Genomic DNA, 26,254 nt, shown 5'->3' with positions numbered 1-26,254 from the left:
TATAATATATTTACATAAATGGGATCATTGTTCTGTAACTTACCTTTTCCACCTAACATAGTATCTTTCTTTGTGAGCATATATAGAAATATCTCATTATTTCTGATGGTTGCATAGTATTCCATTGTATGGATGATTTACATTTGTTTACTGGAGCCCCTATTGATGAAGAATTAATTCCTTGGTTATTCTCATAGTTATCCTTGTAACTTTAAACAACGTACTTCTACTTACCAGTTTCTCATCTTTGGATAATAGTGATTGATTTCTGCTGTGATAGATGAGGAATTAATGTGCTTATACTATCTCCCACATTCCTTCTTGTTCTTCTGATTTTTATTTTATTTTATTATTTTAAAAGATTTTATTTATTCACGAGAGACACAGAGAGAGGCAGAGACACAGGCAGAGGGAGAAGCAGGCTCCCTGTGGGTAGCCTGATGTGGAACTTGATCTAGGATCCCAGGATCATGAACTGTGACAAAGGCTCAATCACTGAGCCACCCAGGAGTCCCCACTCTTCTGATTTTAAAATTAATTATATTACTATTTTTATATCATCAAGATTTATGATATTTAGATTTTGTTCATTAATTATAATTAGTTCTTTGTGCTTTGTTTATAGATTGATTAGAAATTTAAATCTAATAAAAGTTTATAGTGAGTGTGCTAAAGTAAAAAGATTCATTGCTGGACTAAGTATTGTGATAGAAGGTAGTATAATCGTCTGATATGCTTCTGCTGTGGAGAGAATGTTTCAGTCAAAATCCTACAGATTCTCATTTCGTTTCATACCACAGCCAGGCCAAGAAAGCTCTTTTAATTGGGAAGAGCCAGAGAGCCTCCAGTCAAGGGCCAGTGGTTACAGTGTTTTTGTGTGGTTTAATTTCCAGCCAATGAACAGATTTGTTCAGTAGGCATTCAACACAGTAGGTCACACAGATAAAAGCAATAATTATGGATTGTGTCATGTAAATGGTGAAGCAAGGGGGTTTCAGCCTTAATTGGATGGGCCCCAGTCAGAAGATTTAATTTTTTCTCAAAAGGACAGCTCCAGCTTCCTCAACTGAAGCTGAGCTGCATCTCCATTCCTTTCCCCTAGAAAGTTTTGAAATAAGTGTGGGCTATTTAATAAATGACTGTTATGTTTTTTAAACTCCAAAATACTATAAGACTAGGGAAGATTAGAGATGTACAAAGCTCTTTTTCAAAGGTGAAGTATGTTATACCCTCTCTTTTCCTTTTGGTTTCTTGAGTTTTTGGTCTTTTGAATTTTTACCTGAGTCAAAGTTTATGAGTTACTCATGGATTACTTTGACTGGATATTGACTCAGAGGCATTAGAGTCAGCCATGGCCTGGATCTACATGCATTGAAAAGTGTAACTGGGTTCAGAAATTGAAACTGCAGTTAGTGAGATTGCGTGGGTGTTAAGAGTGGGCAAGAGGAGAGGCAACACTAGCATATTTAGAATTGTGTTCTGGAGGATCTCTAAATCCTTAACGATTACTTTCCTATGCTATCTGACTTTGGCTTTTAAAAAAAATAGACAGATATTAGTTTAATGTCTGATCTACCCAGTGTAATCTTTGCTTTTCAGCAACAGTGTTTATTTTTTTCACCCCTATCATTAATCAGCTATGGGCAGCTGCTGATAGTATTGATTTGATCTCTTACGGAGGGAAAGAGTAATCACTCAAGATCTGTGGCCTAGGTTTGGCCTCTTCCTCAGGGTTCCACTGACCCTGAACGTCATGTTGTTTCATCAGCGTTGGCAGTGACCTAGAAACTTCTGCTTGTCATAATTCCTCCCCAACAGCCTTGCCAAGCCCTGCATGCAGCTGGTCATTCTGGGCAGTTAACTTGAGTTTAAGTACTATATGCAATATTTTATTGCAAGGTAGAGCTGAGGCCCTTAGATAAGCATCTATCTATCTATCTATCTATCTATCTATCTATCTATCTTTCTATCTATCTATCTATCTATCTATCTATCTATCTATCTATCTATCTAATTTTAAATATTTTATTTATTTGAGAGAGTGAGGGAGAGAGAGAACATGAAAGGAGGGAGTGGCAGAGGAAGAGGGAGAAGTAGACTCACCACTGAGCACAGAGCCTGATGTGGGGCTCGATCCCAGGACCCTGGGATCATGACCTGAGCCGAAGGTAGATGCTTGAGCCACCCAGGTGCCCCTATATATATATATTTTAGATAGCAGTGTTTTTCTAGAGAAGATCATTAAATCCTTATTAAAATTCAATAATAGAAGCCCTATAATTGTTTGGATAGCTGGATTCCAACAGGCATAACAGCTATCTGGGTGGCATAGCCCATGGCAATTTGTGAGAAAGCAGACACACACTTGTTCTGTTAGGAAATCCTTAGATCTCCATCCAATACTCAGTCATCACTACACTAGAAAATTTGGTTGTCTCTGTAGGGTTCTATATGGCTTCCAGGACATTTTTTCCCTAGAAGTTCAAAATTGGAATTTATTACAGCAGTGTGATAGCTTGAAGGCATATGTTCAAAGGGCAGTCAATGAAGTATTTCTTTAATATGAAGTGTTATTTATAGGCACAAAAGGGTTTGTACACTAAAAAAAATAAGTTTCCTTCCTAACTCTCCCACCTGCCTCACCTGGACCTTCAGAGGTCACCATGATACCAGTGTTTTGGGTGTCCTTCCAGATATATTTATTTATTTATTTTTTCCAGATATATTTAATACACACACAGATGTATACAATTATATTTAAATAAATGGTAGCATAATATATATGTACACATACTATTCTGCACATTTTCCCCCCTCAGTGATCTATCTTTGTTATTATTCCATATCAATACTTAGAGAACTTACTCATTTTTTTTTATGGCTGAATAACATTCCATTATTTGGATATACCATAATTTAACTTCATTGATAGGTATTTAGGTTATTTCCAATTGAGTGCTGTTAAAGCAATACTTTATACATATCATTGCATGAATTTTATTTCCTGCATGTACAGCTATATCTATAAGGTGTATTTCTGGGTGGAAGATATGTGCATTTTTAATTTGGTTAGTTATTGCCAACTTGTTCCCCAGTGAAGTTATATTAATTTAAACTACCCTGCCCGTGGCAATGTATGACAGTGCCTGTGTATTTTTTTCTACATCTTTACCTACACACTTTATTTCATGCTTTTGGTCTTTGTCAATCTGACAGGTAAAAAATGGTATCACGTAGTTTTAATTTGCATTTTTCTTATGGGTAATGTTTTCTTATGTGTAAAATAGGTTTATTTTTATACGGTTAATATCCATATGTACTTCCTCTTTAGTGACCTGTTTATATCCTTTGCTCATTTTCCTGTTGAGCTGTTGGTCTTTCTATTTTTATTTTTTAAATATTTTAGTTATTTATTTGAGAGGGAGAGAGAAGGAGAATGAGCAGGGGGAGGAACAGAGGGAGAGAGAGAGAGAGAAGCAGACCACGGGAGTTTGAGCAGGGAGTTTGAAGCAGTGCTTGATCCCAGGACCCTGGGATCATGACCTGAGCCAAAGGTAGCTGCTTAACTAACTTAGCCACGTAGGCACCCCTGTTGGTCTTTTTCTTACTGATTTACTGGAACTATTAATACATTGGGGGAAATTAAAACTATATATTGACAAAATTAGTCCTATGATATGGGCTACAAATGTATTTTTCATATTTTGATATTTATCTTTTGGTTTTATGGTGTTAAGATTTTTTCCATGATATAGAAATTATTATTTTATTATAACTGTGGGTTTTTATTTATTTTAAAATATCCTTAAATACATACATAAATATAAATATGAAATTACATATATATCTTTATGTATGTACACATTCATTCCAGTGTTTTCATCTAGCACATTGATGGTATTGTTTTTCTCATTTAACTCTTTATTCCACATTTTGGTGTAATGTGAAGGGTATTCTATGTAGATAACTTGAGTTTTGACTATGAGGCGGAAGTGTTCTCTTTTTCATTAGTGGTGTCTGGGGAACAACACCTGGACATTTTCTATTATTTCTCTTCTGCAGTGACAGAGTGAAGCAACCTGCTTAGTGGCAGATGGGCAGTAAGGAGCTCTGATGGCTAAAGTGTAGTTGGACATGGGGTGGTGACAGTTTTGAGTTATTAGATTAATGACAGTTACAGAGGCTTGGGTCAAGGCTGGGCAAGTTGCCAGAAAGCGGAGTTTGAGGTGGTAGTAAAGACCACTTAAAAAGTTGTCTCGGTACTGTCAAAATGAGAATTCGCTCAAGATGAGAATTCGCAGAAGCCAATTTTGCCTATGGAGAGCTCCAAGTGGGCCATGGTATTCCTGGAGGTTGGGAGTTGTTTGTGGCCATTTCTCCTAAGACAGCTACAGAATACTTACTTGGTTGACTGTTCTCAGAGTTTAAAATGGGAACTTCAGTGAATTAATTAAGTAAAGTAGTTCTCAACGCTGGTTGCTACATTGAAGTTTGCACTGTAGAAAGATTGTGATTTCACTAGTCTGAGGGGGACCCCAGCTAGGGCTGAGAACCACTGTTTAATGTAATCAGTTTGCCATACCTTTGAATCAGGGATTGCAGTACATGTTGCCTCAGTGCTTCCAAATGTGCACACAAATCACCTGGGGTCCTGTTAAGTACAGATTCTGATTCAGGAAGTCTGAGGAGGAGCTTGAGATTCTGTGTGTCTAACAAGCTCCCAGGTGACATGGAGGCTGCTGGTCCCCAGACCACGCTTGAACAGTTTCAGTTTGTTACTCAGTGTGCAAAGCGTGGGCTTACACCACTCCCTGAGAGTCAGTAAGCATGTTTCTGCCATGATCCTGATTCTGGAAGAATTGCTGAGTGTGGTAGCAAGCGCTGGGTCAAGAGGCCTCCTTTCCACTTCCAGCACTTCCTCCAATTAGCTGTAAGACAAGTCTCTCAAAAGTACTTCAGTCCTTCACCCTCTTATCTCTAAAATGAGAGGGTTGAGCTGGATAAATTGCAAGATTTCTTTTGTTCCTACTTTTTCCTGTTCTGGTCTAGGGTATTTTCAGGGACCAGAGGCCAGGTTTTTATGTGGAACTGGACTCTGTAGTTAGGACCCTTTCTTCCCTATGGCCTGGAGCCTAGGTCCTAACTTTGGAAACAAAACTAACATATGTTAAAAATTAAAGAAAACACTAAATTGTAGGCTATCTTAAGTACAGAAAGAATGAGGGGAAGCTAGAGTTGAAAGTCAACCAGAAAAGTCAGTCAAAATTTGAGTTAATTATCATTTATTGGGCTAGATGGACGGCAGTGCTAGCTCAGGGGGGCAGTTCTCATGCTTTTACGTTTGCTTGTTTCTACAAAAATAACCTTCCAACAGTGAAGAATAAAACATTTTTCTGCCTTAAATTAAAGCAGTGTAGGAGAAAGGCCTACTTCTGTGGAAGTAAATGTTTGAAAGGAAGCTAAAATGCTTTAAACTGTTTTTTTTCCCCCTATATTTAATTTTTCAAGGCTAATCTTGATGTTTGAGAGATTGATACCAAAAAGAAAATTACCATGACCAGATAGAGGCTGAATCAAAAGCCCTTGTGCATGATGCTACTTACACTAATAGTAGCATCATGAATTACCTAAAATAGAAATAAAATCCCTTAAATTATAAGTAATATTAAAAATGACATATCTGTCAATTCATTGGAAAATAGATCAGATAATATATTTAAATTTTATAACAGAGGTGCATAGGAATTTTGGACTTAACCTCTTGATGTCAAAGGAGATATATTTTGCCTTGTAATTAGGATTTTACTAAATTATAGATGATCTCAAGGAGAGGTTGTCTGATCAGCACTCATGAAATAGAATAGTTACTCTCATTTGATGAATCAGATTCAGCACACACAGCTTAGTTCTAACTTTTCTCTGCATGTCTTAAGAGTACCCCCCCCCCCCATACCTGGATTATTTTTAAATTGCAGACTGCTGGTACTTTTTGATTCACAATCACATACCATTTTGGATTTACTATATTTGGTAAAAATTTTTTTATAATCAACTATTGATTATCTATTATAACGAGGGTGTTCATAAATACAATAGAAATCATGTTTATTTATTTATTCAAGTCAAACTATTTTATTGCTTAAGAGACTCCTTCCATGGTCATAGGAGGATACTGGAAAAATCATACCTTGTTTTAAACTATTTAAACTATTTAGTTCCTGAGCTTGGGTGGCTCAGCAGCTGGGTGTCTGCCTTTGGCTCGGGGCATGACCCTGAGGTCCCGGGATTGAGTACCACATCAGGCTCTCTGCATGGAGCCTGCTTCTCCCTCTGGCTGTGTCTCTGCCTCTGTCTCTGTGTCTCTCATGAATAAATAAATAAAATCTTTTAAAAAAAACTCCTAATAACATAATATAGGGCATTTTATAGAAATATTATTTCAGTTGCAAGTGACAGGAAACCCAATCCAAATTGGGTGAAGCCAAGAAGGGGCTTTGGAGGCCAAGTAATTGAAAAATTTGAAGGTAGAACTAGCTTCGGTATGGTTGGTATGAATAGTGTAATCAAGATCTCGTCCTTCCGCATTTCATGGTCTTACTTTCCTCTGCATGGCTTCATTCTCAGGTTCCATTTAATTATATGATGGCTGCCAACACTGCCAAGACTTTATCTTCTTGGTTCAATTCCAGTAGAAAAGAGAGTATCTTCCCCCTCCCCTAACCAAAGTCCTTAACTGTGTTTCATTGGCCTTGAGTAGATTTTTTGCCCCTGCCCGAGTCTCTGAGGCTAGCAAGACTGATGTTCTTATTGGCCAGATCAGAGTCCTGTGATCGTTCTGAGTGTAGGGCAGCCATGTCCATACTTATAGGGGAGAAGGGAATGATTCCTTAGAAGAAAATTGGCTACTGTTCCAGAAGAAGAAGAAATAGATACCTGATGTAAAAAGTAACAATCACTACATATATCTTTGATTTAAGCCAATATTAAGTCATTTATGTTGTCCAAATGAAAATATTTCAGTGGTTGAGTGCCATTAGAGGCTGTGCTTGTGTTTGGGTGATGCAGAGCTAGAATTTAAAACAATAATTCCATCTACAAAATGTATAAGTTTAATGAAATAATAAAAGGAGATAGTATTGGGGTACCTGAGTGGCTCAATCAGTTGAGCGTGGGACTCTTGGTTTCTGCTTGGGTCATGTTTTTAGTGTCAGACATTGAACCTCCTATGGGCTCTACACTGGCACAGAATCTGCTTGAGATTCTTTCCCTCCCTCTCTGCCCTTCCCCCTGCTTATGAGTACACGTGCTTTCTCAAATAAATAAATAAAAATATATTTTTTAAAGGTGATAGTTTTGGATACCTGATATCTTACCTTACAGGGAGGAATGATACTTAAATATTTAGCCATCCATGGCAGTGGAATCAACCAATCAGAATAAGTTGGGTCCAGCCAATAGAACTGGTGCTGATCAGGACCAACCAGCAGGGTTCTTATATAGGAGGGCTGGTGGGATGTCCAGCTAACTGGGAGGCATTGTAAATATGCCACCAAGTTTATTGGAAAATATAGTTCCTGTATTACTTTCTTAGAGCTACCATAAGAAAGTACTATGAACTGAATGACTTAAATTTATTCTCTTCCTGTTCTGGAGGTTGGGAGTTGAAATTCAAGGTGTTTGCAGGACCATGCTCCCTCTAAAGGCTCTAGAGAAGAACTTTTCCTTGCCCCTTCTAGCTTCTGGTGGTTGATGGCAATTGTTGGCATTTTTTGGCTTGTAGATATACCACTTCAGTCTGTGCCTCTGTCTTCCCATGGCCTTCTCCCCTGTGTATCTGTGTCTCTGTAGCCAAATTTTCCTCTTAAGAGGACACTAGTCATATTGGATGCAGAGTCTACCTTGTTCCAGTATGACCTCATCTTAACTTTAGTACATTTGCATAGACCCTGTTTCCCAAAAGGTCACATTCATAGGTGGACAGGGATTATGAAGGGACATTATTTAACCTAGTACTGTTACTTAAAATCCAATGCTCTTACAGAGTTGGCATGACACAATTTTTAAAAAATATTTATTTGTTAATTTTAAAGAGGGGGGGAAGGGGCAGAGGGAGAGAGAGAGAAAGTCTTAAGCAGACTCTGAACTGAGCACAGAGACTGACATGGGCTCGATCTCACCACCCTGATATCATGACCTGAGTTGAAACCAAGAGTCAGACACTTTGACTATGCCACCCAGGTGCTCCAACATGACACAAATTAAAAAAAAAAAAAATCAATGTTAAGTCATTTACAAACACTGTAAATTTTTTCTTTCCTTATTGTGTTGTTAAAAACTGAGTTTTTAAATCTTAGTAAAAATATTAAGTGAATTATGAATTATTTTAGTTGGAATGCTATTCTGTATTTTTGTTACTGCATCAGATTAAGTAATCACATCTTCCTTAATTACAGCTAAATTCTGTTAAAATGTGAGTGTTAGTGTGACAATTGGTGGAGAATTAATAATATTCATTGATAAGTGAGTACATGTATAAGGATGTATTACATTTTTATACATGACTTTGTTGAATTCAACCAAGTTTTGCTTAAAAAAATGGAACTGATGATGATTAGATAAACATTATCCATTAGCATATTTAATTTTTTTTAAATTTTAAAAAGATTTTATTTATTTATTCATGACAGACACACACACACACACAGAGACACAGAGAGAGAGAGAGACAGAGAGAGAGAGAGAGGCAGAGACACAGGCAGAGGGAGAAGCAGGCTCCACGCAGGGAACTCGATGTGGGACTCGATCCCGGGACCCCAGGATCATGCCCTGGGCTGAAGGTGGCACTAAACCGCTGAACCACCGGGGCTGCCCCCATTAGTGTATTTAAGAGTAAGTATAAGAAAGAGGTGAGAAGTACAACTGATAAAGGGCTTGGAAATTATATCTTCTATGGAACATTTGAAAATGGTGGTAATTGTCTTCAAGTCTTTGAAGAATAACTTTATAGAGAAGAGTTTCGACTCTCGAGGGCAGAACTAAAACCAGTGAGTTAAAGTTAAAGAGAAACATTTCAGTGCATTATAAGATAATATTTTCTCTATGTACCATGCACCAAAACAGAGGTGGTGGTCATAAAAGGGAGTAAAGGAAAGGTTCCTGGACGTGCTTAGGCAGGTGCTACATAATTACCTCCCTGTGATGTTGTAATGGAGATCTTGCCTTGAACAAGAAATTAAAGTGGAAGGTCCCTTCTAGCTTCAAGATCTGTTGCAAATCCTCTTTAAGTTTCTTTCTATATAGGCAATGAAATCAATATTAATATGTCACAAAATATTTTTATAAGTTTAAATGCTTTTTAGCAGCTACCAACTGCTAAAGTTTTGAACTGACTTCTATGCTATGGACTTCTTAGAAGAAAAAGGAGGAGGGATATCTAAGAGAAGAGGAAATATTAGTAAGTGATAAAGGTAGGGGATTAAAATTTACATCCAATGAGAGCTTACTCTGTTTAGAGTTTATTGAATGGATTTATATATCCATATTATCTCATATCATTTAATATACTTTTCTTTACTCAGCTTTAAATTTATGAGAAACTGTAGTTCTTAAAATGATGTTTTCTTAAGATAATTGGCATTTTCTTTTGTATTCTTTGTGTGGAACACAGGACTGTTCTGAAGGCTACATGTGCAAAATACATTTTCAAATTAAACCTGGGATGCTGATGTCACCTCCAGGAACATCTGCCCATGTACAGACATGTCTTCCCATGGAGGTAAGTGGTTTACTATATCATATTCTCCTTTTCAGTCTTTGTGAAGTATAAATTAAACAGTTTTAATCTGTTAAATATGTATTTGAAAAACATAACTGGCATTGGATCCTGGGCCTGCTGTAGGGAGAGAATTGAACATCATGGGTTAGAAGGTATTTTCTTGTATAATATTGAAAGCAGAAATTGTGGTAAAGTTAAGATCCACTTTGAGTCTATGCAGACTGTGGATTAGAAGACCACAGATACCTTCTGTTGCCTGTTGATTTTTCCCCAGTGAGATCCTCCCAGGACAATACAGATCTGTCCCTCAGCTGATTAATACATGGCAGGAGACCTCTTTGCCTAGTCTGTCCTTAACTGTTTTCTCCTATGTCCTTTAAAATATGCTGTATCTAGGTCTTATTCCTTAGGGGACTTTAACCTTGACTTGAAAATCTTGCTATATTAAATTTTAATAAGGTGCTAATGGCTTAGTGGTTTTCTGGGATACTTTCAATTTTATTTTTATCAAAATGCAAATAGCCGTCTTATATTGCTATTGTTAATAAGAATTTTTATATATCCATGGCAAATATAAACAATAAAGAAATACATAGAGTAAAAAAACCTCCCATATGTCCTTTAACTGGAGGCAGCCACTATTAATATTTTAGTAAATATACTTCTCCACATTTTCTTTTTTAAAAAAATATTTATTTATGTATTTATTTATTTATTTGAGGGACAGAGAGAGTGGAAGAGAGCACAAGCCAGGGAGGGAGAGAAGCAGGTTCCCCACCAAGCAGGGAGCCCTATTCTGGGTCATGACTTGAGCGAAGGCAGCTGTCTAACTGACTGAGCCATCCGGGTGCCCCAACACACATTTTCTATCATACACGCACTCACATATTTTTTTGTTTGTCCAATGAACAAGTCATGTATCATGGAGATCTTTCCATGTCAGTAAATGTAGGATTCCATAGTTCTTTTTAATTGGCTTCATTGTGTTTCATTCTGTGGCTATACCATAATTTTGTAGAGTCCATTCTGAAGTAAAATACTTCAGTAAGTAAAATGGGAGAGGGCACTTTTCTTGTGAAGGAAGAGCCCCTTTCCAGGACCTGTTAAAGTAGACCCATTTGGCAATCTAGCCCTAACCCTCCCTCTTCCCTGCCCATGTATGATACTGGCCTAGAAGTGACTCTTGCCAATGTGATTCAGTTTTTGCAAGTTATTCTTGAGGGTATTATGTTTGGTAATAAGCTAAGTGCCCCTGGGTGGGCACTCAAATCCTGATTACTGCTTCTTAGTTCAAATAACCAACATCAAATCTGAGGCTGGGCATGTTAGGAAGCTTTTAAATTCATTACATATTGACTTAAAAATGCACATGGAAATGGTGATTTAAAAGATGAATTACCAGTTTATGCCTAAAACGTTGGCAGAGATTTGAAAAGCACTAAAAAGTGGTGTTGACAGTGTGAGGGAACTGACACTTTCTGGTTGATGTTTTAACTTCACAGAGTATAAAGATGGGCACATACTATGAACAATTTATTCCAATTCTAGGAATTATCCTCATCAAATACAAATCTTTTCAACATTTTTCATTTTAAACATTTTCTAAAAAATTTTCAAATATGGCCCCACATCAGGCTCCCTACTCCATGGGAAGCCTGCTTCTCCCTCTCCCTGCTACTCCCCCTGCTTGTGCTCTCTGTCAAATAAATAAATGAAATCTTAAAATTTTTTTTCAAATATGAAAAAGTTGCAAAAGTTTTGTGGTCAATGTCCATATCCTCCTAGATTCTTTCATTAACACTTGGCTGTGTTTGCTTTATTATATGTCTGTCCCTCTATTCATCTATTTTTACATCTTATTTTTTATTTTATTTTATTTTAAAGATTTTATTTATTTATTCATGAGAGAGAGAGAGAGAGAGAGAGAGAGAGAGAGAGGCAGAGACACAGGCAGAGGGAGAAGCAGGCTCCATGCAGGGAGCCCGACGTGGGACTCGATCCCGGGTCTCCAGGATCACACCCTAGGCTGAAGGTGGCGCTAAACCACTGAGCCACCTGGGCTGCCCTACATCTTATTTTTTAATTCTTTTACCTCAAAGTAGATTGCAGACAAATACTCATAGAATAATTAGAAATGCATACAGAGATTTATCTGTAAGTACATTCATTTTAATATTATGTATACTAGGAAGAAATGGGAACTGCTGAGATGTATAATAAATGGATTGGTTAATTATGGCACATTTTTATGATGGCATTTTTGATTCAGTATGCTTGGAATATGGCGTGAGAGTTTGCAGTTCTAACAAGTTCCCAAATGATGCTGCTGCTGCTGGCCCAGGGATCCCATTTTGAGAACCACTGCATTACTCTATGATTAGAATGCTTAGCATATTTGAGATGCTGCACAGCTGAGATGGTTAGTTAATATAATGTATGATAGAGTCGATATTGCAGTAATCTTGGTGGGATGAGAAATGTCTCAGGTTGGGTTTGCCAGAAGCAGAGCCTATGATGGAGGTGCCTGTTCAAGTGTATTGTTAGGGATGAGCTTGTAGAAGAAAGAGTGACAGAAGCAGGATAGGACAAGAGATAAAAGCTAAAGAAGAATGTGGTCTCCGTTAGAAACCAGCTTGGGTCTGATCCCATGGGAAGGTCTGGAGCACAAAGGACACCCAGAATTAGTTCCACTTTGTGTCATTGGGATCGGTCTTTTGTACTCTGTGACAATTATTGACTTGTCCGTCAGCCATTGGATGAAGTGGAGTTGAACATAGCTTCCCAAGCAGGGTGGCTCCAGAGTTACTAAGTGACTCTTCTGTGTATTATCAGCTAATGATCAAAACAGCTAAGTGGGATGGGTGCACTGGCCTTAAGGAGAGCTGGAATGGGTATCAGCAGTATCTACTGCCAAAGAGTAATGTGAGACCAACAAAAAGGGATCTACAGGGAAGTATATATTTAAGTTCTATATTTAGATCAAAGGAGGGAGACAATACTGTTTTGGAAAATCTTTATTTTTCATAGATATGTACCATTATGTTAACATGTATTTTAAATGAATTAATAAATATATTTTTAACAATTTTAGTTTTAATTGCTAATACAGTGAATGTCAATAGCTATAACTCTCTAAAACAAGCTTGTTGGGAAAATGGGTTGAGACTAAAATGTTTGAGAACCATTGATCTAGATAAAGAAAATACATTATTATTATTATCATATGTGAAGAACACTAATAACTAGAAAATATAATAAATACACAAGTAAGAGTTGAAAATAATGAGTTTCTGAAGATAGAACTAGTTCCTGTTTGAAAATTTTTCTAGGTAGTTCTCTCTAATGTTTAGCATTGCCTAGAGTGAAATTGGTCAGTTTGCAAAATTGTATACTCCCTCCCCTTTCGTGATGATATTCAGCAACAGAGTGGATAACCCTCTTTCTGGAACATTGAGTGGTCATTGCCTGAAATGCTTGGATGCTTAAAACACAAGGCAGATGATGAGTGAGTCAAGTGGGCCGATGGGAAGTACACTGGAGAAGTAGAGATGGCATGACTCATCCGATAGGGGCAGTAGCTATGCATCTCCAGGTGGATTTTATTTTTTTATTTTTATTATTTTTTTTAAGGTTTCATTTATTTATTCATGAGAGATACAGAGAGAGAGAGAGAGAGAGGCAGAGACACAGGCATAGGGAAAAGCAGGCTCCATGCAGGGAGCCCGACGCGGGCCTCGATTCCATGACCCCGGGATCACGCCCTGAGCCAAAGGCAGATGCTCAGCTGCTGAGCTACCCAGGCGTCCCTCCAGGTGGATTTGAAAGATGAGGTACAGATCTAGATTTTTGTGTGTTGGCTTAATTATAACAAAACAAAGCAAAAATTGTGGAGGTCACATAGACTATCCTTACACTCTGCAGATAGTCCTCAGGCCACCGCTGTGGTAACCTAGCCTCTATTATTATAGAAAGGAGTCCTGCATTGTATAAAAGACTAAGCGAGGGGACCTCTGCATTCTCTTTAGAATTTAAAGCCCAGGGTACCTGGGTGACTCAGTTGGTTGAATGTCTGCTATCAGTTGTGGGTCCTGGAATTGAGACCTGTATTGGGCTCCCTGCTCAGTGGGCAGCCTGCTTCTCCCTCTCCCTCTACTGCTCTCCCTACTTATGCTCTCTTGTTTTCTATCAAATAAATAAATAAAATCCTAAAAAAAAAAAAGAATTTAAAGCCCCAAAGTTCCATATCTCTACAATTTCAATTTAAAGATATTCAAAGGAATGCCTCTGTGAATAGTTGTTTCATTTTTGTTTTTTTAAATTTTGGCCATGTATGATGTGGGAAATCAACTCACTTCCTTGTTCTAACCAGAACCAGCTTTCTTGATTGTAGAAAAGTGGTTGGATTCATAATTTTTATGAATATAAGATTATCTACAATGGTATGTAGACAATCACAGGATTTTTAGAATCAAAGCAAAATATAATGGAATATATAAATGAAGTAATTTGTGAGAATCATACTCTATACCATCTTTGAATTTTTAACATATAATTCAAAATGATAGTTAAAAGAATGAGATGATATTCAGAAATCTAGTAAATATATTGGGGTGTTGTTTAGTACTAGTTTAGAGGAATAGGAATTCTTCTAGTCTAATCATAGTAGATAAGAAATTTATTGTTCAGAGTAGTTAATATGATTTTCTTGTGACATTTCTGAGTTTGTGAAATAACAACCAAGACTGGCAATTTTTGAACAAGATATTTTCTTTAGCAGTGACCGAAAGAAATCCATTGCCTTAATTTAAAATCTTTGATATAAATGAATATTTTCACCAGGACCCAACATAACCAGCTCTGGTCTTTGAAATATCTTATGTAACATTTACTTCCATAAATAGATATTGGTGTTAATACTTCACTTTTTCACCTTATGATTTTTGGGATTTAAATGAATACTTTTCTTAGATAAATTAAGTTTTAATCATTTATTTAACAATAGTAAGAAACATTTAATAATTGGTCTGCTTTAACAAATATGATTTTATTGTAATTGAAGCCTTATATATATTAAATAATAATTTAAAAATGGAAGTGGGAACACAAGCTTAATTTTTTGATGAAAATTTGTCATTATTAAAATGATATGTGTATATTATTACAAAATAACTGCCAAACTTTAAAAATATTTTGTAAGACTCTAGATTAACTCATTAGCATTCTATTAAGAATGCAGTGACTAGTGTGGAGAAACAAGGTGATAGTTTTCCATAATGTATAGCATTAAGCCACTCTTTTTTTTTTTTAAGATTTTATTTATTTATTCATAAGAGACACAGAGAGAGGCAGGGACATAGGCAGACGGAGTAGCAGGCTCCCTGTGGGGAGCCCGATGTAGGACTCAATCCCAGGACCCTGGGAACACAACCTGAGCCAGAGGTGGATGCCCAACCACTGAGCCACCTAGGTGTCCCACATTAAACCACTCTTAATAAAAGGAAACAATGAGATGAATATTCAACATGGGTATTGACTGTTAATAATCAGTAGTAAAAATGATCAGTGAATGTTTAGAAGTGGAAAATATCTGAGAAATTCTTACCTTATAGAACTAGTTTCTGGCTGACGTTGCTTTGCAGTTTTGTTTTATCTTTAACTTCTTCATTTATGAAATTCTGAATCATTTTCATAGAATGGAGATGCCCATATTTTGCCCTTTGATTAATTCATATCTGATACCTAAACATATTTATTTTAAGTAGGTCAATCATTTTTTATATTACTGAAGTTTGGATTCTTCTGTCTAAAGTTAGATAGCTAATGTTCCATGTCTTCCTCTTGAAGAGGTATTAGAGATGGGTGCGGAGCATATTTTATTTATTCATTTATTATCTTCATTACCTAAGAGCCTCAGGTTGTACCTTCAGATTACATTTTTTAAAACTATGAAAATGATAGAGTCATAAAAATAGCAATGGTATGCTACTGAAAAAAGGATTTTTGTCCTAGGGCCTTGTTGTTCACCAGCTGAGACTTACCTTAGTCCAGGGAAGGTAAAATATAATAGAGAGCCCGCAACAAAAACAACCTATCATAAATTCCCTGAAGCATATAGCCAAGAATCAGTAACTGGAGATGATCTCAATTGCCGAAAGAACATATTCAAGAAAATGATGATCTTCTGAGGTAACCAGGTCTTCAAATATACTCATTTGCCCTAAGGATTTTAGTGGCTTCTAGGATGAGTTCTATTTTGTATGTCCAAAATAGACTCCTATGTCAGAATATTGTGTTTTTTTTTTTTTTTAATAATGGAATAAATGACAAGCCACAGTTCTCAGTTGGTGTTAACAATTTCTCTGTAAAGCAACTGCTATTTTTAGACTACAGTATAGACATGTTGGTAAATGTAAATGATGAGTAATAAGCATGATTTCCCCCAGTATATGAAAATGAAATTATTAAAGCAATGTTACACATGGAAGCATGTGTAGTAGTCATTCAGTAGTTACATATTGTTATGATGAATCTAATGTTGATAGATAAATGGATTTCTAAAGAAAATAACTATTAATACAGCAGACCCAATCCCACTTCTATGTTTTTCTTGAGATATTTTGAAAAAGTTAAAAGACGCAGCAAATATTAACTTTATTTATTTTGGAGTGAAAACATATGGCATAGAGTGATGTGGTATTTGAGAGTGGAGAGTATTGGATATTCTCAAAAGCAATCAGGTCTGATTAGGATTTGCAGCTCTAATAAAATTGTGGATTATTGCACAGGTTATAGTATTTTTTAACCAAATTATGTTTCTTTACTATATGACAGAAGTGTTAACTTACTCTTAGAACTCATCAGAAATTACATATAAAGATGTAGCACTAAAACTGTTTGATCTAATGAAATCTTAGGAGTGTTAAGGCAACTTGGTGGTGTTCTTTTGTTAAGCCAGGGAGTCTACAGGGAAATGTTTCACATTCTCCTGACTCTTCCTTTTTCTCCAGGCCCTTGCTACCTGAATAAATATAACTTCGCAAAAATTCAGAAACTGTATTGGGTTCTTTGAGAACCTATAACCTAAGTGGCTTCTTAAGATTACTTCTACATTTAAAATTCTCTGTGCTCTATTCACCTTGGCAGAGCAAAGAGAGCATCTAAATTTTGAGAGAAATCAAGTTGAATCAATTCAGGTAGTAAGTAATTCTTTTTCTATTTATCATGCTAGGAAAAAAGTTTTCATAAAGGCACCAGATCGAATCATCGTATTTTAACTCTGCAGCACATTATATCTGAAAGTTTCCTTTATGTATAGTTCTAATATTGAGGGTTTTTTTTAAAAATCAAAAGTAAGATTACTTCTAGCCATAGCATATGTACTTGAGAGACTATGCAACTGTTATTTCTGTAAAAAAAACTCACAGGCTTTCAATGTGGAATGCTTATGTCCACCTGTAAAGGTCTAACAAGAACCAATTGTTTCTGAGAAGGACACTTAATGTATTACTTTAATTGTTCTATTTACATGTTCCTCTCATTTCTTCTAATGAGTTTGAGATGCTTTCCATGAAATAGCTTTAAAAAATATACTCAATGGATTGATAGAAGGCTTCAAGCTTTATATGGGTCTTTTTTCATGGAGAATTTTTGAGCAGGAGATCTTGATTTTATAATTGAATTTAAAATAAATGAAACTGAAACCGTTATTTTGTACTTCTTTCTCTCCCTTTGATTTTTTTTTTTGAAGCCAGTAGAAACGCCATGTGTGTAAAGGGATACATTGTCTAGAGCTTAAATTGAAAAGGTTAATTAAAAAAAATATATTTTCTGGAATGAAAAAAATATGCATTAGCATAAATTCCTATGCAGGACTCAAAAACAATGTTGTCATATATTCTAAAGAAATTGATTGTTGCAATGGAAATGTGTGATCTCATGGTGAAATATAATCTTCAGATGTTTAGAGGGTTGTTTTTTAGTAGCTTGAGTGAAATTAGTTACTTTTAGGGATTTTTTTTTAGCTGTCAGATAAAGATTAACTGTGTATAGAATATTATATTACTACAGAACCATTGATCAGAACTAGGGCCAGTCATACATGGAGTTTGCTACTTATATAAAGTAGCAATATTTCTTCTATAGCCCCCAATATTTCTTCCACTAGTACCTGAGGTTAAAGGGCTTTTATTAAAAATGCAGACGGATTATTTTTCAGGAAGAGAATAAAACATTTTCAAACTGGATTAGTGGTTCAGAATTGTATTATTAGAGTCTGAGCACTGATCTGGTTAGATTACTCTGATCTACACTATGTTCTTAGCATCTAACCTAGTGCCTGGCATATAAATGCCGAAAACTAATATAGTCTGTATTTTGCTTTTTGTGGATTGAACTATCTAGAATTTTCTCCTAATACACTGCTAACTTAGCTAAAAGTTAGCAATGTTAGGATATTTTATCATTATTAATTTATTGTCTATTAAGCAGCACTTAATTTTTAAAGTGAAAAGCTAAGGGGAAAAACTCTAAGGTGTTAAAGTGTTTTTAACAGTTTTGTTTTTGATTTCATAAATGGGATATGGTGCTTGCAGATTTATTGTTTTAGAGGTATTCTTTGCTCTCAGCACAGTATTAGTCTTTTGCATTTGTGATAATCCTTGAAAAGCTACATCTAGTTCTAGCTGACCCCAAAGGAGCCTTAGAATACAGAAGACAGGTCTGTCTCAGCTATAGTTTAGAGTGGATTGAAAAGAGTAGGAAGGCTGTCAAGCTGGCAGTGTTACATAAAGAACATCCAGATGGATGCCTGAAAGAATGCCTTCTTTGGCTGGTGGGTCAGAGGGTACAGCTGTCTGGCTGATTAAATGTGGTCTCTATACTCTTATTGCTCGTCCCTAGCTTATTTCGAAGGGAAAGACAAGTAGTTGTACTCTGAAAGTGATAAGGCTCTTTCTTGGATGAGATAGCTAAAATGACCAGTGATAAATCTGAAGTGACATTATTAGTGCTTTCTTTCCAATAATTATTTATGAAATAGTTCACTCTCAACCTCTCTTTAGGTTTGTTGGATATGAAACAAAGGGGAAATAATATAATGATAATCTCAAACTATGAAATTCTCCTGTTTATAAACCTCCTTATTTTCAACTGTATTTAAACTTTTTCTCCCTTTGAATGTGCTCTGCACACTTTTTTTAAAGATTTTATTTATTTATTCATGAGAGACACGGAGAGAGTCAGAGACATAGTCAGAGAGGGAAGCAGGTTCCATGCAGGAGCCTGATATGGGACTCCATCCCAGATCCTGGGATCACGTCATGAGCCGAAGGCAAATGCTCAACCACTAAGCCACCCAGGCATCCCTGTACACTCTTTTTGTCTCAAGACCCTCAATAACATCAGTCCCTTTTTTTATTTCTCTTACCTTCTTGCTTAGTTTTGACCTTGCCATCTCAGTAACGCTCACAACACCTAAGTCCCATACTCCTATACCTTTACGCCATACTGAGGTTGCCACTTCCTAGTCCTCTTCTATAATCCCAGCTCGCCTCTTTCCTTCACCACCTGATTTCTTGAATAAGAAATAATCTTATTTCTTATAGATTCAATAATCTATAATACCTTCATCCTTGTCACTCATTTCATCTACAGCTCTTTTTCTGTTGATTATCTATCAAAATCAAGGTATGGAAATTGATTTCTTCTAAGTTACTAGTTGCCTTGTAATCACATCTAGTGTTTTCATCCTCCTTGACCACATTGCAACATTTGACAATTATTCTTCTTAAATTCTCTTTCTTTTTTTGCCTCTGTGAGACTGTTGACAAAGGATTATTTTTATTCTAGCAGGTTATTTTCACTATTATTCCATGGCTAATATCTTCCCTAAGTCAGGAATCCATGGGTTGTGTTGAAGGTCAACTCATGCAAACACAGATGAATCCAGAGGGCAAGCATGGGGCTGAAAATGAGAAGCCATATCAAGAGTCATGACTATAGAATCTTGGGCAATTACCTCAAATAAAGCTGCAGTGCCCATAGCTTTTCAGTTTGACAGTTGGCATTCTGACAAATCAGACTGACTTAAAAACACATGGTTAGAATCTGACAACAAAAAACTTGAGGACTGGGATTCCATCTGTCCCTCTGTCCCTCTGGCTGCCTTATGAACCCATCGACCAATCTTGGTTTCTACACTGACTCTCAATACTTGGGGAAGAGGCTGTAGCATATGCTGGACATTCTTGAAGTGGGATTCTAACTTCCAAAAATGTTTTTCCAAATCATACTCATTTGGTGACACAGGGTGTTGGAGTTAACCAGCCAGGAGGAGTCTGGTGTCTTTTTTTTTTTTTTTTTTTTTTTTTTTACCACTTATTATGTCTTGTGTTGTTGGGAATGATATAGAAGGTAGTGGTGGGAAAAAAGAGAGGCTCTGCCCTAAAAGCAATTTTGGGTGGAACGTGAGAGTGTTAAGACTTTAGATTGGTTTGAGAAGTAGTTAGAGTTTTTTTAGCGTGGTTTGTCTACATTTCCTCCTTCTGAGGGGTAGTAGGTTCTCCAAGTTAGGACATTAACCAGCTTGCTGGTGTGTCATTAGGTTCCTAAATCTGGAATTTACATTCAAGTTAGTAAGGAGTACTGAGAATCAGAGAGACAACCAAGTCAGAATCTGTTAAAGCTGAGATTGAAGCCCCAGGAAGTGCAGTACAATCATTGACACCTCCTTCTTCCCCCAAAGTAAAGGGAAGAGGACCTGAGTGACTGTCCCAAGCAATTTGGAGTGTGCTGGATCTTTTTTGCATTTCATGGATGAGTAGTGTTTGAGTGTGTCAGACATGTTTAAGGGTTAGGCAAGAGTGAAGAGGTAGTGTGGATATGTGGGTAGGAGAATCAGATGAGGTCTATAATTTGAGTGCTTTCTCCTAGCTCTGGTCCTTGTCCCTGTTCCTTGTTTTAGTCTCTTGCTTATTTGAGGGTAACTGGTGAGTCTTTCTGGATGTTCTGCAGCTGTGGCAGGTATTGGTTGGTAGCTGGGGTTATTTATATCTTTGCTCAGAGGTGATGGGAAGCAGCTGAGTGGAAGTTGTGGCATCTAGTGTTATCTCCCCTAATCAACTGCTGCTCCTTCAGCACAGGATCCAGAGCTTACTTATTTTGTAGCACTTTCTCAGGAACTCATTTTGAACGAGGGATATACCAGAAGATGTATTATAAAGAACAACCTATAGAAAGTTTTAATTTTTTAAAGGTTTATTTATTTGACAGAGAGAGAGAGAGAGAGAGAGAGAGAGCGAGCGCATAAGCAGGGTGGAGAGGGAGAAGGAGACTCCCTGCTGAGCAGGGATTCCCAACACAGGGCTCCATCCCAGGACCCTTAGATCATGACCTAAGCTGAAGGCAGATATTTAACCGACTGAGCCACATAGGCGCCACTAGAAAGTTTCGTTCTTCTAGAAAAGCTTTTTGCGAAAATATCCAACGTAGCATTATTGTTCTATGATAGGCATTTTATGAAATAGTGAAATAATGAAGAAAACACCAATAATATACTTGTCTGAAATCTGTTGTTTATAGAAGCTCCAAGGTACATTAACATGAAATTTCAATTGCCATTTATCCCAAATGACCAAAAATGTCATATTTGACCGAAGATTTTTTTTGAAAGTTTATACAGCTTCCACACTGGAGCTTTTACATATGATTGGTAGTTTAGTGTTCTTTTTAAAAATAATAAACAAATGAATGTTTCAGGAAACCTGTGATAGACTGAATCAGGTGGAACTGATTTAATGTTATGGATAATTACATAATTAGTGCTGTAAAAAATAAACCATACTATCTACTTGATGGACTGGAGCTGCTGTGGAGGAGGTGTGTAATTATACAATCAGCATCCTCCTCCTATGCTGATTCTAGGTAATCCTTTCTCTGCCTTGTCAGAGAAGAGACTTCCTGTCTTGTGTTTCCTGATGTTATTTGAGTGAACAGAGCTGAACATGGAATAGCTTCTAGTCCTTTGATAAGTCTCTCCATGCTCTGTGTCTATGTGAGAGCATCCTCTGAGACAAACTTTTTGATATAAACTCACAGTAAGAAATATATTGTACAGCAGGACCTAGTACATTCCACATACACATACTTGAAACTAGGTTTTATGAAATAATTTGTTTTTATATATCCTGCTTTACTAATCTACTGTGCTGTATTTAATTTTTAAAAAAAAATGCTAGTTGAGGTCCACCACTTGATTTCAGAACCTGCTGATGGCTTATGATCCTCATTTGGAAAATACTACCTAGACTTTTGGTGATTACTAATGTTAGTCAAAAGGATTCGTAGAGTAGTGTAATGGGGCTGCTGTGAGCTTTGGGTAGCAGGTGGTGTAGCATGGTTGATAGAGCAAGGGCTTTGGAGTTGGGCAAATTTGGTTTTAAATCCCACTTTCCTTCATTTTAACTGTGTACTTTGAGCATGTAACAGCCATTCTGAGCCTCAGATCTCTCCTTTGTGAACCTGGGCCACAAATACCTAAGGGAGTCAAGTGGTGGGGAATCAGAGGCTGTGCCTAAGCGGGGTTGATGTGTGCATTAAATGATACCATGGAAGAAACACCTGGCCACTGCTGTGAAAGTAAAACACATATTGCTGGCAGTGTTTCATAAAGTTTACATTCCTTTCCCCTCTCTTTTTTCAGCATTAGACATGTCAACACTTGGAGGGTATGATAATGGTCCCTGCCTCACAGGGCGGTTTATGAGGATCAAAAAGGATAATGGGTGCAAGAATGAACAAATGTTGATCTTTATTGGTGCAAATTAAGGCAGCTTTACTGTTTCAGAGTCAATGTATGCAAGAGGGGTAGAGTCCTACAATGGTTAATTGACTATAGTGGAAAACAAAACTGGTTCTGAAATTCTGTGTTGTGACCGTTAGCAGCAAGGATTGTTTGGAGATACAGTGGTGTCGCATGTTGATATTGGAGAGCTGCTACCGAAACTGCCAAAGGATGATTTATAACAGTGCCCCTTATAAATTGCGGTGTACAAGTTGTTCCATATTGCATTATATGTAGAATTTAAAGAAACCTAGAAATTATTCAACAAAAGATTTTTCATCAGGGCCTGGAAAATGAACATCAGAAGAGAACTAATTACCTATTGTATAATATTGGTCAAGTTTTCTTTACCTTAACTGGAATACAGTATAATAATGTAATTGTGAGACTTAGAAAAAATATACCTCCATTTGCATGGAACTTTGGAGAGGGGACAATTAGCATTGTACAATTGTACGTTGTTATAAAATTACCTCCTTTTCTTTCAATGTATTATAGTTTTTACTACTTCTGAAATAGTTCATGACTTTGACGTGCTATTTCCTCTCTTGTTCCAAATTTTAACTTTCTTGACTGAAAGGAAATTTCTTGGTTTTTATGCTGTCTGTGCTCCTCTCTTCCATGCATCTTTTCTCTGGGATTCTACTGATACTGTGATTATTTAGTGGTAACCTGGGCTTTGTTGGTTGTGGGAAGGGATATAAATCAGCCAAGGCAAGTATGAAGCGATGGCAGCTACAAAGCATCTTTTCCATCTCTTATTTTCCTCAGTGCCTGATCTCTGCTTGCTCTGAAATGTTTCAGTCTCACTTTAGGTATATGTTGGTTGATTGTACTTAATTTCTATGCCTCTTCTATGTTTTTTGCCTCTTACATCACGTTAAGAAATCCCCTAATGCTTGTGTTAAGTACAGATCCCCTGAACAGACGTTCAGGCCTGGCTCCTTTAAGACAGAAGCTACCTTTTTCTCTGCCAGAAAGCTCATTGTAAACTGAAGGGCTTAACCAAAAAGGGCTTTAAAGTAAATTGAATATTGATAGAGAAAGGAGGTTAATTGGCCCTAGTAACGTGGTTGCTAAGGAAGCATTTTCCTGATTGGGAGGAAACTCTCCTGGGTGTTCTGCATCTTGTTGTGGACCTAAGATGCTTTGTTTTATCTCTCGCTTTCTGTTTCTGAGTTGGAAGAGGAAAGAGCAGAAAGCTATCAGAGGAATGAAAAGCTGTGGGAAGCAGATGGTTGCTCTCTCTTAGCTACAGAAAGAGAGAGCTAAATACTGACTAGCAACAAGCCAATGCCAGCAAGGACTCTTTGTTTAAGGCAGGCAGTTGGAAATACCATGAGGGCAAGATATAAAGAACTTGCATAGGAGAACTTAGAGAGGTTGGACTAGGGTTTTTTTCAGTTCCTGAAAACATGCAGGTGAGAGAAATTAAAGGACATTGTGAGGGAATGTCCAACAATCATGTTAAATAATAAGGTTACATGTTTTCAATAATGAGGTTATTAAGAGAAGTTATTTAGCTTGTATTTAGTTTACATTTTGAAGGTTTTATACTATATTATATGTTAAATTCAGTAGATTTAGAATTAATTTGCTAATCTATAATTATTTTAATAAACAATGTTTAATTACAGACATCTCTTTATGTTATCATATAGTTTACTGCTTAGTGTAATAAAATTAAATTTGGAGTAAATAAATTAATAATTTCCAGTGAAATAATTTTTTTTTCCAAAACAAAAATGTCTTTGAATATTGACTAATCCACATAAGCTAAGCTCTCTGATTACCCTTAAGAACTTAGTGAAATATTATTTCTAGTAACTCAGGGAGTTAGTGCCTACATTTTAATTTCACTTTTTTTTTCATTCATTGCTTCATTCAACAAATGCTTCTGAGTATCTGTTGAGCATTAAGCATTGTGTTAAAGGGTACCCAAAGATACAAAGCTCCTAGGAAGTAGAGACATACTTCTCAGGAGAGTTTGGAAAAATGAAAATAGTTTTGATGCCATTTTATGGTCTATTTTAGCCTTTCTAGGTTTTCTTCATTGTTGGCATTGAATATTATTATTTGTACTGAGTATTATTATTCAGCTTTTTATGACACTTTTAAATTGTGAAATTCTTTTCAACAGTTTTATTTGGATCATTTTTATAGACCCAGACTTAAAGAGACAACTAGAAGTTCTTGGCTCCTCCTATGACCCTGGATATGGTCCTCTTTGATAACTTCCCTGGTATATATCTGCTTTTCTTAGCCATATGGTTCTTGTACTCTGAGTGTGATAGGAGGATTTCGGAGGAAAAGCAAAACGCAGTGATCCTTTTGAGGGCCTCTGATTGTAATAATATTCTCAGAGAAGCTAGTTTACCATGGAATTACTTAAGTATAACCAGAGGGCTTAGTGAATATATGGTTGGTCATCAGTGATGACTCTCACACTACAATGCCAGACAGCATATAAAACACATTGATAGAATAATAGACTAAAACACACTGATAGACTAATAGACTAAATTGGACTCCCTCAATAGGATAGTAATAGAATAACATTAAATGTATGGAGAGTACTCAATGGTCTTCTTTTTTAATGCAGAGGTATAGGTACCTTCTGATAGTTAAAAATATTTGTATGCTAAATCCACATTTTCAGATTTATCTGCTCCCTACTTCTGATCTTGTCTCACAAACTATTAGTTTAGGCTTCTTATATCCTTTGTAGCTTGCTTGGATTGTCTTTCAAAGATTTGAGGTTTAGTTAATGAATGGTGTCTTCTGGAGAAAGGAGAACAACAAATATAAAATTCATTGCTAAAAGGTAAATATTTTGTAGATTTTGAGCATAATGATGACTAATGAGAGAGCACAATGAGAGAAACTGACATTTGTAATGACAATATTTAGTGGCCCTTTGGATGTCATATTTATTTTAACTCCACATTCATTACCTTATAATAAGAGTTTTGGTTTTTTTTTTTGTAGCTATGAGAGAGACTACACTGAGCTGAGATTAAAAATTTTTTTTTAGAACTCAACTGCTTCTATTAAGATGAAGCTCAGCTTGTAAACTCATTAAGTAAGGACCTTAGGCAGTTCTCTAGTGTCGAGACAGAAAGCACAGTATTGCAGACATCTTTGCATCACCGTCATGAATGACCTTGAAGGAAGTCAGCGCTTCATAAAGCAAAATCCTCTCTGTGGCACTTCGTTCTGATTTGATTGATGCTTTAGAAAAAGCCGTAACATTTTCTTTTCTTTATAGTGTGGGGCCTATACTCCTTATACTTCATAGATTTTTGCACTTGTCTGGAGTATTTTGTTGGCAGGTTCTTATAGGTTCTGATCTTTCACTGACTGTAATACAAGTAAGCAGTGAAAACTCTCTCCTTTGATCAATTATTATTAGGGAGTGAGGTCTTGGTGCAGTGGGAACATAGTTTTTACGAATGGAATAATACTGACTTTCTAACTTGAGTGTAATACAATCATTTTTCTTCTATCATAATCTTTCCAAGCATCTCAGTTGGTCTCAGGGTCTTTAATACTGAGATTTTATGATTTATATTATTCAAAAGATATAATACATTTCTGTCTAGCCACTCTCCACTGTGATTTCTTAGATTGATAGTTCCCCT

The 26,254-nt window shown here is 36.5% G+C and overlaps 1 protein-coding gene across 8 annotated transcripts in view; it reads left to right on the top strand.

Moving 5' to 3' along the window:
- ATG10 (autophagy related 10) overlaps nucleotides 1-26,254 on the top strand; it is a 215,775-nt gene that overhangs the window by 47,375 nt on the left and 142,146 nt on the right. For all 8 annotated transcript variants that reach the window (XR_011997044.1, XR_011997043.1, XM_025992944.2 and 5 more), the window contains one exon: nucleotides 9,668-9,775. Coding sequence is in view for 6 of the 8 variants with exons in the window: in XM_025992944.2 (XP_025848729.1) it covers nucleotides 9,668-9,775 (108 nt within the window). In the remaining 2 variants the exon portion in view is untranslated. The remainder of the gene's footprint in view (nucleotides 1-9,667; nucleotides 9,776-26,254) is intronic.

The sequence above is a fragment of the Vulpes vulpes genome, chromosome 14 (genome assembly GCF_048418805.1).
Source record: "Vulpes vulpes isolate BD-2025 chromosome 14, VulVul3, whole genome shotgun sequence".
NCBI classification, from domain to species: Eukaryota; Metazoa; Chordata; class Mammalia; order Carnivora; family Canidae; genus Vulpes; species Vulpes vulpes.
Note: the sequence above shows the minus strand (reverse complement) of the source record. Positions and strands in the feature narration are given on the sequence as shown.